Source organism: Oryx dammah, unplaced genomic scaffold, assembly GCF_014754425.2.
Source record: "Oryx dammah isolate SB20612 unplaced genomic scaffold, SCBI_Odam_1.1 HiC_scaffold_13, whole genome shotgun sequence".
Classification (NCBI taxonomy): domain Eukaryota; kingdom Metazoa; phylum Chordata; class Mammalia; order Artiodactyla; family Bovidae; genus Oryx; species Oryx dammah.
The window spans coordinates 38,840,068-38,854,828 of NW_024070197.1; the positions used below are offsets into that span (position 1 = coordinate 38,840,068).

Sequence of the window (14,761 nt, forward strand, 5' to 3'; positions counted from 1 at the left end):
TTCATTATCATTCTCTCTGCCCCAACCACTGACAGCATAAGGAGAGGGTGGTCCCTTGGGGTGAGGGGTGACATCTGGATGAGAGCCAGAGGACTGAGAGGAAGAGGCTAACATAGGGACTTCCTTGGCAGTCCAGTAGTTTGCTGCGCTTAAACTGGCTGCAGGGGTCGTGGGTTTGATCCCTGGTCGAGGATCCTGCATGCTTCGAGGCTCAGCCAAAAAAAAAAAAAAAGAGAGAAACACTAACATAAATTTCACATTTTGGACTTAATAATTCCCCTGCATGGCTTGGGGGGGTGTACATTTCTCTTGGGTCCTCAAAGTCATGGCCAGGGCAGGCTGGATCACCACAGACAACTTTCCCAGGGAGCCCACCATCTTGCTGACTTTGTGTGGCTGGTTCTGTGCTCAGCCCCACAGCGGGGCAGTGGGAGAGGACCCTGCTGTCCATGAGTGGAGTCTGTGCCCATGAACCGTGGTGGCCCTGCTGTGCTCCCGTGGTTAAAAGCACCACAGTCAAGCCTGGCTGGAGTCCTGCCTCTGCCGCTCATAAGCACCAAAGCTTTGGGGAGGTTTTTGAATCTTTCTGGGCCTTATTTTCTTTATCTATGAAATGGAGCCAGTAACGCTCTCTTCTGGGCTCAGGGTGAGGGTCCCATGAAATGACCCATGTGGAGTGTTGGACATGTAGCAGTCACTGAGGAAAGCAGAGGACTGACTGGGAAGTCCGATGCAGAAGGGAGCAAGCCCTGCTCTCCCATCCGAGTGTCAGGGTTCTCTTTACCCTTCCGCACCACCCCCCAACCCACTGTCACTTTCCTATCTACCAGTTGGTTGGAGCCTCATACCATCTCCATGAGACGGGCCGGGCAGACCTGAGGATCTGCTTTGTGTTGACCCTTGAGAAGTTGGAGGCTTCATGATGAGTCAGAGAGTTCGTGATGAGAGAGGCCTGGAATTGTGGGGGTGGGCCAGGTGGGCCAGGCAGGGGATAGGCAGTGGGGCAGGACAGTCCTAGGCTCTGAACCTCACAGGCCTCCACCTCCAGCCACTGGAGCTCGGGGCTCTGGTTCCAACATACTCTTTGCTGGCCAGGAAGCTGGGAACAATGGCCGGGACTGGTGCTGGCACCCGGGCTGGCCAGGGGGGCAGGAGAGCTCTTCAACCAGCAGCGGGGGTGGGGGGGCATGGTGTGGCCAGCCCTCTGGCCTGCTATCAACTCCTTGAGGGATTGGAGCCACCGTTCCACATCTTCCCATCTGTGCAGAGGCAACTCCATACAGAGCCTTTGCCTGACCTCCCAGCCCCCAACTTCATCCCTTCTCCAGAGCAGGCCCCAGAGAGGACCACAAACTGCTCAAACCTTGGAGAGTTGCCCGGGGCCTCCTCGCCTGGCCCAGACTCGCCTGTGATAAGCTCCACATCCCATCCTCAAGCCGGTGCTTTCTTTGTTCCTTGAAGGTCATGCCTCTAGGAAAAGCCTTGGCCGCTATTGATTTTCGTAGATCTACAAAGATTCTGGCAGGAATGCCCAGGCCTCCTCACAGGGCCTTGAAAAGGAGGTCGAGGGGAGGGGTGGGGGTGGGTCAGGGCTTGTGGGATCTCCCTCTTCACTCTGCGTGCATTTTCATCCCCATTCTGGGTCTGCACTCCTGCCTTTGTTCATCTGTAAGCATCACTGAACACCTGCTGTTTGCCAGACCCCGAGCTGGTGCAACTGGGCATGAAGGTAGGACTTGGGATGAGAGAGTTTTGAGGTTTTCATGTATATCAAAAGATAGGGTCAAAAATATCAAACCTGCTGGAATCCAGTACAAAATACTACCTGCAAGAGTCCTCCTCGACCCTCCCACCACCCTCCCTCAGCCAGGACCCTTCCTCCATCCTCGATCCTCCCCATTGCCAGGCCCAGGGTGAGAGTATGTGTCTTGTGTGTTACTCTGTAATAAACACAACTATTACTTTGTAGGAGTTGTTTCATTTCATCCAGGTCTTGTGTTGGTTCTGGGAGGCCCGGGGCCTCCTTCCTGAGTCCCAGATCCTACTGGACAGATGAGAGGCGGCCAGCAAATACAGTATTGCCCAAGAGCCTACTGTGGGCCAGAGGCTACGATTCCTGTCCTCATAATCTTGGGGAAGAACTGGGGAGAAGGGAAGACTGGGGAGAAGCCTGCCTGGAAGAAAGGGTGAGATTTGGGTAGGAAGAGATGGCGAAAGCATTTCACGTGGAAGGAAGGCTTTGACCAAGGGTTAGGAGGCAGGCAAGAGTCCGAGTGTTTGGAACAGCAAGGAGGCTGGTGATGGGGTTTGGGCTGGGGTAGTGCGTTGAGGCCCAGGGCCTGGGTTGTGGCTTGGGTTCAGGCCAGGAAGGCCTAGAGGTGAGGCCATGGAAGCTGGGCTGTCCCCAAGGCAATGGCCACAGGGAGGATTTCTAAAGTAATCTCTCTATGGACTGAGGGGACTTAAGGGCATAGAGGCAATGGCTCAGGCTCAGTGGCCTCTCTCCATCTCGTGGGATTTTTCAACCTGCAGGTGATGAGGAGGATGTAAGTCAGGGTTTCCTAACCTTTGTGGGCACTGACTCTCCTGAGAATCAAGTGCAAACAAGGAGATTTTCCATGGAAAATGCACATGTGAGTGGACCCACGGCTTTGCACATGATTTTGGAAGGTTCATGGATCCCTGAAGTCCCAGATCATAGTGTCAGAAGTCCTGTTCAAATACCTCGTGAGCTTGGTGGCTACTGACCCTGATTTGGGCCTGTCCTTGTAGACTGGCCACAGGTGGGATGATGTTTGGAAGATCCTGGAGCTAAGTGCTGAGGCTGGCTGCTCTAACCCCAGCCACACTGAGACATTCTTTACCCCTTTGAGCAGGGTTATTCTGGACTTGGCCCAGGAACACCCCTGTCTGTCTGCAGGGCATCAGACCTCCTTTCTGTAGGTTGGTAGGCAATCAGAACTAGTCCTGAAGCTTTGTGAACAGAGCAGATAACTTTTTGTTTCTGCAGTATATTCAGTGGCAATGCTCTGGGCAGAGGAAACCTTCTCTGAGTGGCCTCAGGCACCTCACCTTACTTCTACACTGTGTTGCTTCACCATGAATCGAGGCCCTGGGCCAAACCTCCAGGGCCTGACTCCATTTCTTCAAGGGGACCCAGGCCCAGGGAAGCCCCCCAGCATATATTGGTATGGCAAGGGCTTCTGAGAGAGGGGTCTTAAATCTCTTTTGTGCCCTCTCTTTTCTCTTTTTGACTCAAGCTCATAGTCTGAGGTGGAAGGGGCTTGCCTGCAGGCCTATAAGCAGTGGACAGGGGCACAGAGAGAACCTAATTCCCGGCCTGAGTTTGCACCTCATCCCCGGCTGGGGCTTGGGGCTTAGACCCTGACTCTGCCTGGGGTCACCAGATAAATATTTCCTAGACTCCATCAGTCCTTCAGGAAAGGGCAGGAGGCAGGTTAGGGTAAAATATCATCCTGAGGTCCTGATCCTCCCCCAGCCTTTGTCACACACAGACACACACACACACAGACACACAGACACACACACACACACAGACACACAGACACACAGAGACACACAGAGACACACACAGACACACAGACACAGACACAGACACACACACACACACACAGGGGTTGGGTGCCTCCCTGTGGAGTGTAAGGTTTATTTCTACTTAGGGAAATGGGTTATGGCCACCATATACCCTTGTGCTGCTGGGGAACGTGAGTGGCACAGTTAGGCAGCCTGGGTGTCAGCCTCCTTTTCACAGATTAATGCCAGGGGGTCAGATAGTTGACACGACTGTGGAAAGAAACAGGGGTGAGGGTGGGGCCCTCCAGGGTGTCCTGGGGAAAAAATCAGGTTGTCCTTTTCTAGGTATTCCTCACAAAACCCACCTACCTGCCTTTAAGGCTCTGAAAACACAGCTTCCATCCTGTCTTATGGCTCAAGAGCTTTCATTGGCTCCCTATTTCCTTTCATATATTTTTGGCTGGTCCCTTTGATTTTCAAGCCCCATTTCCAATTTGCCTCATTCTTATCTCCTGTGAATCTGCCTCATTTTTCAATCATTTAGGGAACCTACTCTGGGAGGCATTATATACTAGTATAAAAAGAGATAGCATTCCCTTCTATGTGCAAGGGTAGGTGAGAGAAGACAGACTTTCATCAATATGGAAGTATAACTCAATAGTCTGTGTGCTCCAAAATAGAGAGGGATGCACATGAGATGACCCTCTGGAGGGGGGTGGTTTGAGGTGGAGGGGAGGGGCAGAAGGTCAGAGAAGACTTCAAGAAGGATGGGACATCGGGGTTGGGCTTTAAAGAGTAAGGAGGAGTTTTCCGGGTAGAGATGGAAGGATCATCGAGGCGCTGAAACAGCACAAGCAAAGATGTGGAGTGCTCAGTTGTGTGGGTGGTTTGGGTTGCCCCCAGGAGTCTGGTACTGCTGAAGCGTAGGGAATAGGACTGGAGAGGCGGGAGACCGCCAAGTTATGAAGGTGCTTGAGTATCTTGCATTCTCCTGTTGGGAACTCTAGTCCCAGTCCTTACCGCTTTACCTGCCTTCCGGAAGGCAAATTCTTGGCTCTTTCCATTATATTTCTTATACATCTCTTTACTCTTTCTGTCCCTGCTCTTTGCCCAGGTAAACGCCCACCCCGCTACTCCCCATCTTTGTCTTTTGTCCTGACTGGGCCAAATCGAGTGGACATGAGTTTGAGCAAATTCCGGGAGATGGTGAAGGACAGGGAAACCTGGCGTGCTGCAGTCTATGGGGTCGTCGCAAAGAGTCGGACACGACTGAGGGGCTGAACAACAATAACTGCTCCCTCCACCTCCCAATAGGCTGCACTTTTGCCTGGAGAGGATCTCTCCAGGGGGAAGCCCTTCGAATCCTCCTGACATCACCCAGGAGGGTACCAATACCCCGGCACCTCCCTCATGAGGTTCTGCGAGTGGAGAGGGATCTGAGCATCGCTTGAGCACTGAGGCCGCCAAGCGCGGTCCCACCGGAGACGTGGCCAGATGGGGCGGGAGCGGGGCGGAGTCATTCCCCGCCTCCTGCAGTTGGAGCCTTACCTGTAGTTGGAGCCGAAACGTCGGAAAGCATTCCTGAAATAGAGGAGGGCGAGGCCGAGGCGGAGAAGAGTGACCCTCTCTGGGAACCGCCACTCCGGGAGGTGCCATCCCACCAGAATTACCCTGCACCTTCGCCCCACCCAAACGCCTCCACTCTGAAAGGGTGGAGTTGCTAGGGACTGGATGGCAGGATGCTCCATTTGGTAGGAATTAAACATTTACTCATTTTGAAATTGCAATTTTCTTTTGGTGTTTTGGAGCCAATCGATGCTTTGGAGGTCTCACATTTTCAAGGGCCACTTGGTATGTGCTGGTGAAAGCTGCCAAGACCCCAGCCTCCTTCCCAGGTATGGGGTCCCCCGGGGTCTGTGCGGGGTCACTTACAGGGAGTCGAAAGGCAGGGGCTTCTGTCCATAGCGGTCCAGACTGGGATTCTGGTTAAGACAGAACTGGGGCGGGCCAGAGGGATGGGGGTGTCTACTGAGGAGGGGGGACACGGACCTCGCCCCTCGCCGACACCTCACACATTGCTGACTGCGGGCTCTCGGAGACCCTAGTCCGGGTCTCTTCTCCCCTTCCCCGACCCCCGTGTTAGCAGCTCCTCCTCCACCCCGGCGTCCCCAGGGACCGGTCGGCGAGCAGCCCTTCCTACCCGCCAGCTCTGGGTCACCTCCGGCTTCAAGTACCGCACCGCATAGCCGCTGAAGCTCTCGACTGCGAAAAGACCGCTGGTCTCCGGCCCCACACCCGCCCTGAGCAAGCCCGCGCCCCGGCTCTTACCTGATCCCCGCCCCTAGGTCAAGCCACGCCTCACGCCTGCTCGCGGAACCAGTCCGACCTCCGGACTTTGTTCCGCCTGCCCTCCACCTCCGCCCCATTGGCTCCCACTGCTCGGACCTGGCACCGCCCCCTCCCCAATATAAGCCCCGCCTCTGTGAGCCTCAGCCGGTCCGCGTGCAGCCCCCTCCGAGTGCGGCAGCCGCTGCTCTTCTCCTCTTTGTCAGGTGCCACCCCGGAAGCCCCCTGCTCGTCTTTGGTCGGCGCTCGGGGTCCCAGCTCTATGGACCCGGCGGCTCAGCTGTCTCTCCCGCCCTAGGGCATCCTCCGCGCGGTTAGACTGACCCTTCTTGCTCGCGCAGGGCAGCTTGAACTCTCCCGCGGAGGACACGAATCGGGACCAGTCCTCGATGGCGCGCGTGAAGCAGGGCCAGTCGACCCTGTTGATGCCCGGTGCGATGGGAGCCAGCTTTCCCTCGTGGTACCTGTTTCGGAGCCTCTGGCCGGTCTCCGTGATGTCCTGCCAGGAGGAAGGAAGTCAGGGAGCTGGGCGCACTCGAACCATCTGACCCAGGGGGCTCCCGAAGCCCCTGAAAGAGATGGGAAGGGCGGGGTAGGGTCCCAGAGAGGTAGCTGAGGAAGTGAGTGGAATGGAGATTGGGACCGGGGGTGCTTGGTGCTGGGTGCACAAAGGACCTTCAGGTCCTCTCTCCAGGGCAAACCAGGGACAAAGGACGCTCACCAAGCACTGCAGGGGTTTGTTGGGGACACCGAGAAGTGTGAAGTAGGCATTATCAAAGTCGTCTGAAGGAGAGAGAGAAAGGGAGAGGAGTTAGTGCAGTTCTCAGAAACAGGGTCATTGCCATGCATTGCCAGGGGGGATAATAAATTAATTTGAGCCTATGGAAAGAAATTGGTATTATCTATCAGAGCTATAAATACATGTATCTTTTGACCCTATACTCCTACTTCTGGGAATTTATCCTATTTTATATTTTGCACAACTGGGAAATGATGTGGGTATAAAATTTACTCATTTCAGCGTCGTTTGTATTATAATAGAAAATGACGGAAAAAAAACCAAGTGTCTGTGATTAAAGGACTGGCTAAATAAACCATGATGCATCCTCACTATGCCTTGATTAAAAATAAAGTTCTTGATTCAAGAACTTCCAAGGTACAGAAGAGTATATGCCATGTGCTACCTTTGTCTTTAAAGACTAAAATTGAGACGATTGGAGGCAAACCAGAATATACATTTAGGTCGTCACCTAACCACGTCATCAAGCAGCACCACTAACAGTCTGTTTGATGTTAGGTGCCCCCTGCCGAGCCATCATGGCAAATGCGGCATTCAAAACTTGTGAAACTTTTACAGTCAAGCCTCTACACCTAATTCCTGGTTTACAGAAACTAGACTATCAAGGTAAACAACACCATAAGGAAAGAACTACTCAAATTCACAGTGTAAGACTTGTCTACAACACAACTGTTTTGGATTTCTTAAAAAGTTGATATTATGAGGGAAAAGTGGAAAGTGGATAGATTGGTTTTAGACTAAGGCCTAAGAGACATGACAACCAATTACAAGGCACAATCCTAGATCAAATCCTGGTTCCAAAAATTTTTTAACAGTTGTGAAAGACATCTTTGGGGATAATTGGGGACATTTTAATATGGACTGAATATTGGATGTTAGGGAATTATCTTTAACTTTCCTAAATGTGATAATAGTAGGGAGTCATGTAGGAAGTTGTTTTTATCACTGGAAACTAATTGCTAAAGTGTGTGTGAATGTGTGTGTGTGTGTGTGTGAGAGAGAGAGAGAGAGAGAGAGAGAGAGAGAAAGAGTGAAAATAAATATGGCAAAACATTAATTGAAGCAGATAGAAGGTAATAAATGTTGAAAATATTAGTCTTTCAACTTTCCTCTATGTTTGAATATGTTCGTAATAAAAAAAAAGTTGGAGAGGAAAAGAACAGATTTGTATTTGCCATAGTAAAGAATGAAAGGATACATCAGGAACTCAGAGTGGTTATCTGTAAGTGAGAATGAAGGGAATGAGGAAGAGCAAGAATTTTTTAAAAGTTCATGGTTACAACATTTTAAACCTGTGGCTCCACTGCTTTGATTAAAACTTACTTGCAATAAAATGCATATCTAAATCAAGAGCTCTCCCTATAAATCTAGATTCCTGGCTTCTCCTGGGAGCTAGGGAATTGGTAGAACTGTGCTGACCCTTCCCACACAGCAGTCAAGGGGACCCTATAGCTGCTCCCCTTTATATAGGGCGGTGGGTGAGGGGGCTCCACCTCACTTTCACCCCACCCCCCCACTGCTTCCCTACCCACTTCCCCGATTTGTGTTTTCCCTCTTGGCCCTGCAGGGGTCTCTGTGGGACCTCTGGAGATCCCCTATCATCTCTGACAGGCTCTTTCCGTCTGTCACCTGAGCCTGAACCTGGGTGTCACCCTGGACTCCCCCCTCTTGCCCCTCTACTCACACTGGTACCAAGTCCTATTCCTTTATCTCCTAAATACCTTCTGAGTCCCTCCCCCATGGCCAAGACACTGTCACTACCTCCTGAAGGCTATGGTCCCTCCCAGTGTCCTAACCACTAACCCCTCCCCATTATCCACTTCTAGTCTCTCTCCATCACCCCCTCCCCAACACCCCAATGCTCAGACCTCTTTCCTGCTTAAAGTCTTCAGGGGTTCTTACCTACCTCCCAAGAAAGTCCAGATTGCTGAGCTCAACGACAGGGCCCTCCCTGAGCTGGGTCCCCATCACCAGCCACAGCTCCTGCTGCCCCCACATACTTTGTCCTTGGGCCCAACCAAATCCCTCAAGTTCACCAACACCTCGAGCAGCTTTTCCCCTCCAGGCCTCTGTATGTGCTGCTCCCTCTAGCTAGAAGGCCTTTGTACAAAGTACAAACTCAAGTGCAGACTCAAGTACAAAGCGGGCAATGAATAAATGTGCTGAAATGCATTCCTGTGGGCATCTGCGTGGCACCCCTACCTCAATGCCCAAGCTTCTCCGCCAGTGAAGAGTTCTTCCTTAGCCCCGTGTAGTCCTTAACCCCAGAGGCTTCCATGTTCCCCTCTCTTTCATGACAGGTATCTTTCTCTTCCTTTTTCAAAGGGAGAGATGACTGGGCAGAAATTATTACTGCTGTTGTTATTCTTCCTCTTCCTGCACTGCTGACCTCTGCAGTTCTCTCCCCATGAATAACAACAACATTATTGTTGAGCACAAAGTATGTGCCAGGCACTACTCTAAGGAGTTCTCATGCCTTATCTCACTTTAATCTCACAAAGTTAATCTCAAACCAGTTGATCCTAAAGGAAATCAGTCCTGAATATTCATTGGAAGGACTGATGCTGAAGTTAGAGCTCCAATACTTTGGCCACCTTATATGAAGACGTCACTCATTGGAAAAGATCCTGATGCTGGGAAAGACTGAAGGCATAGGAGAAGGGGGCAACAGAGGATGAGATGGTTAGATAGCATCACCGACTCAATGAACAAGAATTTGAACAAACTCCAGGAGGTAGTGGAGGACTCCCATGGGGTCGTCAAGAGTCATTTCTGACTTATCGACTGAACAACAACAATCTCCCAATAGCCCTGAGAGGCCACCCTGTTAGCATTCCAATTTTCCTGATAGGGAAACAGAGGCTCAGACCTGGAGGATTCTCAGGCAAGGAGGAGCAGAGCTGGGACTAGTCCCTCTAACCCTTTCATCCGCCACTCCTGGCTTCTCCCTCTGAGATCTCTCTCCTCCAAACCACCCACGCCTTCCCCTAAGGCCCCGAGGGCCCCAGCGGCCAGGTGGCCCAACCTTTGCGGCAGTAGGTGGTGGACTGGCAGTGCTCGTCGGAAAGGCAGGCCTTGACAGAGTCCATGTCCATGCGGCGCAGGCTGGGCAGGGCCGGGTGGTAGAGCTGCTGCTTCACGCCGGCCAGCTGGTTGCGCCGCCGGGGCATGGGCAGGAGGATGGCTGGGGATGCGTACACGTGGGTGGAGCCATCCTCCCAGGGCACCAGGTCGATGATGCGGGCCATGGCTGGGTGGTGGAGACACCTGCAGCAGACACCCTTCTGTGTGGGAACACAACCTTGGCCAGTGCTGACTTGTCATCCAACAGGTATTGAGCACCTACTGTGAGCCAGGAGCTGTGGTGGGGTCAGGGACCCTCAGAAACACACAGACACACACAGATACACACACACTCCCAGAGCATGTGCTAAGGGCTCTGGCAGAGGTCCTTACAGGAGGGGGTGTGTGTGGGGAGGCTGGGGCTGGGGCTTTCAGGGAATTGTCTAAAAAAGATGCCATTTGTGTCTATTCTGCAATAATGAGCAGGAAGCCACAGCAGCAAGTGGGCTCAGAAGTGAGCTCAGCCTGCCTCTGGGTAATTAATTATGGATTTCTGCCATTAGCTCAGGTACCTGGCATTTACTCAACATTCTACAGGGAGACATGGGAAAGTTTTAAATAAGGGGAGAAATGTAATGGATATGAACTAGGAAAAAATATGGCTGGTTCTCCAGCGCTCCCTTTTAAAAAGCAGATATTCCCAGAGCCTTTGAGTCATTTAAACTTCAGTGAGAATTTGTTGAGTCTGGTTGCTTCCTTTCTGACCCTGGTGGGAGGTGAGCGATGGAGGAGGGCACCAGGGAGGTGGATAGGAGGAGAGAGGACCTTTAGTGGGAGAGGGCATGACGACTGGATGGGAAAGCTGCCCCAGGGGCTGGGCCTTCGAAGGGAGGGGCAAGGAATGGGAGCAGCGAGAGGAGGGGGAGGGTGGACCCCTTGCCCCCCATCCACCTCTGCAGTACCTCACCTGCAGGCCACCAGCCCCAGGTGCACAGGCTTATAGAGGTTTTCTCCTCCTTTGCCTGCTGAGTGGGGAAGAGAGATAGCGAGATGGGCCGGGCCCCAGTGCCTTATGAGACAGGAGAATAAGGGGACATTCTGCAGAGACAATGCCCATTGCAGGCTCATTGTGAGGGCACCGGCTCCTTGGCAACCCTGGCAACCACAGGCTCCGAGGAGAAGAGCCTGCTGCCCCCTTGGGTCCTTACACTGGCCCCCTTGTTCAGCCTGCCTGAAGGTTGCTTGTCTCTGGGGCTCACACAGGATGGGCATGTTGAGAAAATCAGACAAAGAACTGGGGCTTCCTGGGGGTAACCATGGTAGGGCTGGCCAGGGCAGGCTGTGTGACCTTACCCTAGTCACTGTCTCTCTCTGGGCCTCAAAGTTCCCATCTATGTTAGGCAAGGATCCTGGGCCCTGTCAGGAGGGGTATCTGAATTGGCAGGGTGTTTCTCTCCTTGCAAACCTCAGGGAAGAGGGCACTGCCCTGCCTGCCAGTCCTTGAGGCTCCAGAGGTGGAGATTAGTGGCTGCCAGGATTCAGGGTCAGCATAAGGGGATCACTGAGATTGGTGGCCTCAGCACGACAGGGATTATCAGGTGATACTCCACGGCCAGCCCCGTGTAGGCCGGCAGCTTCCCTCCCACCTGCCCAAAGCGAGGTCATGCGGGCTTAAGCCAAGCACCCTGAAGTGGTCAGAACCACTGAGGGACATCCCTAGAAGTCCAGTGGTTACGGTTCAGTGCTTTCACGGCTGTGGCCCTGAGTTCAGTCTCTGGTTGGGGGATTAAGATCTTTGCAGATTACATAGTGCACCCCCCCAAAAAAAGAATCACTGGAAGTGGGAAACCCTTCTATCCCCATGAGGGAACCCTGTGGAGACGCTAACTTATTTGCATATCTTGGCATGCGCTTTGCATACACCTGTCCACTTGCTGAGCCTAATGGGCTGTCGTGGGACCCCTGCTGTGAGATTCCTGTAGGATTTGGCTCCCTAGCTCCTCCTCCTCGACTGTAGTGTTCCATCCAGCCCCCAGACCAGCATCTCCAAGTCCCACCCCTTAGAGAAAAATTTCCTAGAGTTGACTTCATTCACCACCTCATTGAAAAATTTTCACTCTTTTAAAGTTAAAAATATAACAAAATCCAGGGACTTCCCTGATGGTCTAGTCATTAAGACTCCTTGCTTCCAATGCAAGGGGTGTGGGTTGGGGAGTCCCTGGTTGGGGAGCTAAGATCCCGCATGCCTCCCCACCAAAAAACAGAACATAAAAAAAAAAGAAACAATACTGTAACAAATTCAATAAAGACTTTAAAAATGGTTCACATTTAAAAAAATCTTAAAAAAATAACAAAATCTAAAAAGTGCTTAAATATGTAATATAACTCATAATTACTGGACTTCCCTGGTGGCTCAGAGGGTAAAGCATCTGCCTGAAATGGGGGAGACCCAGGTTTGATCCCTGGGTCGGGAAGATCCCCTGGAGAAGGAAATGGCAACCTACTCCAGTATTCTTGCCTGAGAAATCCCATGGAATAAGGAGTCTGGTGGGCTACAGTCCACCGGGTCACAAAGAGTTGGACACGACTGAAAAAGAGACTTGTAACCACCAGTCGGGTCAAGATAGGGGTACTACTTGGCAAAACAATGTAGCAGTCTCTTGAAACATGAAACATAAATTTACCATAAGTGTGTGTGTGTGTGTGCTAAGTTGCTTCAGTCGTGTCTGACTCTTTGTGACACCATGGAGTGTAGCCCTCCAGGTTCCTCCACCCATGGGATTCTCCCGGCAAGAATACTGGAGTGTGTTGCCATTTCCTTCTCCAGAGGATCTTCCCGACCGGGGGACTGAACCTTTCATCTCTTGCATCTCCTGCATTGGCAGGTGGGTTCTTTACCATTAGCACCACCTGGGAAGGCTTAAATTTACCACATGACCCTGAAATTCTACCCCTAAGAATCTTCCCAGGAGAAATGAAAATATATGTCCACACAAAAACTTGCATACAGTTGTTCATAGCAGCGTTCATTATAATAGCCAAAATATGGAAACAATTTAAGTTGACTAATGGATAGATAAACAGACTGTGATATATCTATACCATGGAATACTCTTGGGAATGAAAAAGGTAAGAATTATGAATACATGCCACACTGTGAACAACCATCAAAACATTATATTAAATGAAAGAAACCAAATACAAAAACACTCTACACATTATACAATCCATCTGTGTGTGATGTCTAGAAAAGTTACATCTTTAGAGACAGAAAACAGTTTAGTGGTTGCCTGGGCCTTGGGGTGGGAATGGGGAGTGACTAATGAGCATGACGGAGAAGGCAATGGTGCCCCACTCCAGTATTCTTGCCTGGAAAATCCCATGGATGGAGGAGCCTGGTGGGCTGCAGTCCATGGGATCGTTAAGAGTCGGACATGACTGAGTGACTTCACTTTCACTTTTCACTTTTATGCTTTGGAGAAGGAAATGGCAACCCGCTCCAGTGTTCTTGCCTGGAGAATCCCAGGGACAGGGAGTCTGGTATGGTTGGCTGCCGTGTATGGTATCGCACAGACTTGCACACGACTGAAGCGACTTAGCAGCAGCAGTAGCAATGAGCATGAAGGATCTTTTTGGGGGTGATGGAGATGCTCTGAAGTAGTTATGCCAAAGCCTTTGACTGTGTGGATTACAATGAACTGTGGAAAATTCTGAAAGAGATGGGAATACCAGACCACCTAACCTGCCTCTTAAGAAATCTGTATGCAGGCCAGGAAGCAACAGTTAGAACTGGACATGGAACAACAGACTGGTTCCAAATAGGAAAAGGAGTACGTCAAGGCTGTATATTGTCACCCTGCTTATTTGACTTATATGCAGAGTACATCATGAGAAACGCTGGACTGGAAGAAGCACAAGCTGGAATCAAGATTGCCGGGAGAAATATCAAACCTCAGATATGCAGATGACACCACCCTTATGGCAGAAAGTGAAGAGGAACTAAAAAGCCTCTTGATGAAAGTGAAAGAGGAGAGTGAAAAAGCTGGCTTAAAGCTCAACATTCAGGAAACGAAGATCATGGCATCCGGTCCCATCACTCCATGGGAAATAGATGGAGAAACAGTGGAAACAGTGTCAGACTTTATTTTTTTGGGCTCCAAAATCACTGCAGATGGTGATTGCAGCCATGAAATTAAAAGACGCTTACTCCTTGGAAGAAAAGTTATGACCAACCTAGATAGCATATTCAAAAGTAGGGACGTTACTTTGCCAGCTAAGGTCCATCTAGTCAAGGCTATGGTTTCTCCAGTAGTCATGTATGGATGTGAGAGTTGGACTGTGAAGAAGGCTGAGCGCTGAAGAATTGATGCTTTTGAACTATGGTGTTGGAGAAGACTGTTGAGAGTCCCTTGGACTGCAAGGAGATCCAACCAGTCCATTCTGAAGGAGATCAGCCCTGGGTGTTCTTTGGAAGGAATGATGCTAAAGCTGAAACTCCAGTACTTTGGCCACCTCATACAAAGAGTTGACTCATTGGAAAAGACTCTGCTGCTGGGAGGGATTGGGGGCAGGAGAAGAAGGGGACGACAGAGGATGAGATGGCTGGATGGCATCACTGACTCGATGGACACGAGTCTGAGTGAACTCTGGGAGTTGGTGATGGCCAGGGAAGCCTGGCGTGCTGCGATTCATGGGGTCGCAAAGAGTCAGACACGACTGAGCAACTGAACTGAACTGAACTGAGATTATTTTTTGAAAGTAGATGTGGCATTGTGCAGTCAATTTACTAAAAATCATTGAGCTGTACACTTAAAATGGGTGAGTTTTATGGCATACAAGTTATACTATAATAATATTTTTAAAAATTGAGGTCAGCTAAAGAAAACATATTAGAGCCCTGCCAATCCCTAGGAGCTTCCACAGCCCCTTTTTCAATCCCACCTCCTGAAAGAAGTAACCAGTCTGCTGGCTGAGTAGTATAACCACCTGCTTTTCTTTTTTTCATTCCTAAGATTTTTT

The 14,761-nt window shown here is 50.9% G+C and overlaps 1 protein-coding gene across 3 annotated transcripts; it reads right to left on the reverse strand.

The window, feature by feature from the left end:
* Positions 1–792: 792 nt before the first annotated feature.
* LOC120873140 (testis, prostate and placenta expressed) lies at positions 793–9,927 on the reverse strand. 3 transcript variants are annotated; one of them, XM_040253918.1, is made up of 7 exons: positions 9,705–9,927; positions 6,602–6,663; positions 6,205–6,379; positions 5,735–5,796; positions 5,467–5,531; positions 5,083–5,115; positions 3,644–3,804 (listed from the first exon to the last, which is right to left on the reverse strand). In XM_040253918.1, exons 1-7 carry the CDS (start codon positions 9,925–9,927, stop codon positions 3,774–3,776), a joined length of 651 nt encoding a protein of 216 aa, XP_040109852.1. In that variant the 3' UTR covers positions 3,644–3,773. The 3 variants fall into 3 exon arrangements, 2 of the variants coding, with proteins under 2 accessions (XP_040109852.1, XP_040109850.1); XM_040253916.1 differs by having other exon boundaries at positions 5,467–5,612; XR_005723388.1 differs by lacking the exons at positions 3,644–3,804; positions 6,205–6,379; positions 6,602–6,663; positions 9,705–9,927 and adding an exon at positions 793–952 and having other exon boundaries at positions 5,735–5,849.
* Positions 9,928–14,761: the final 4,834 nt, after the last annotated feature.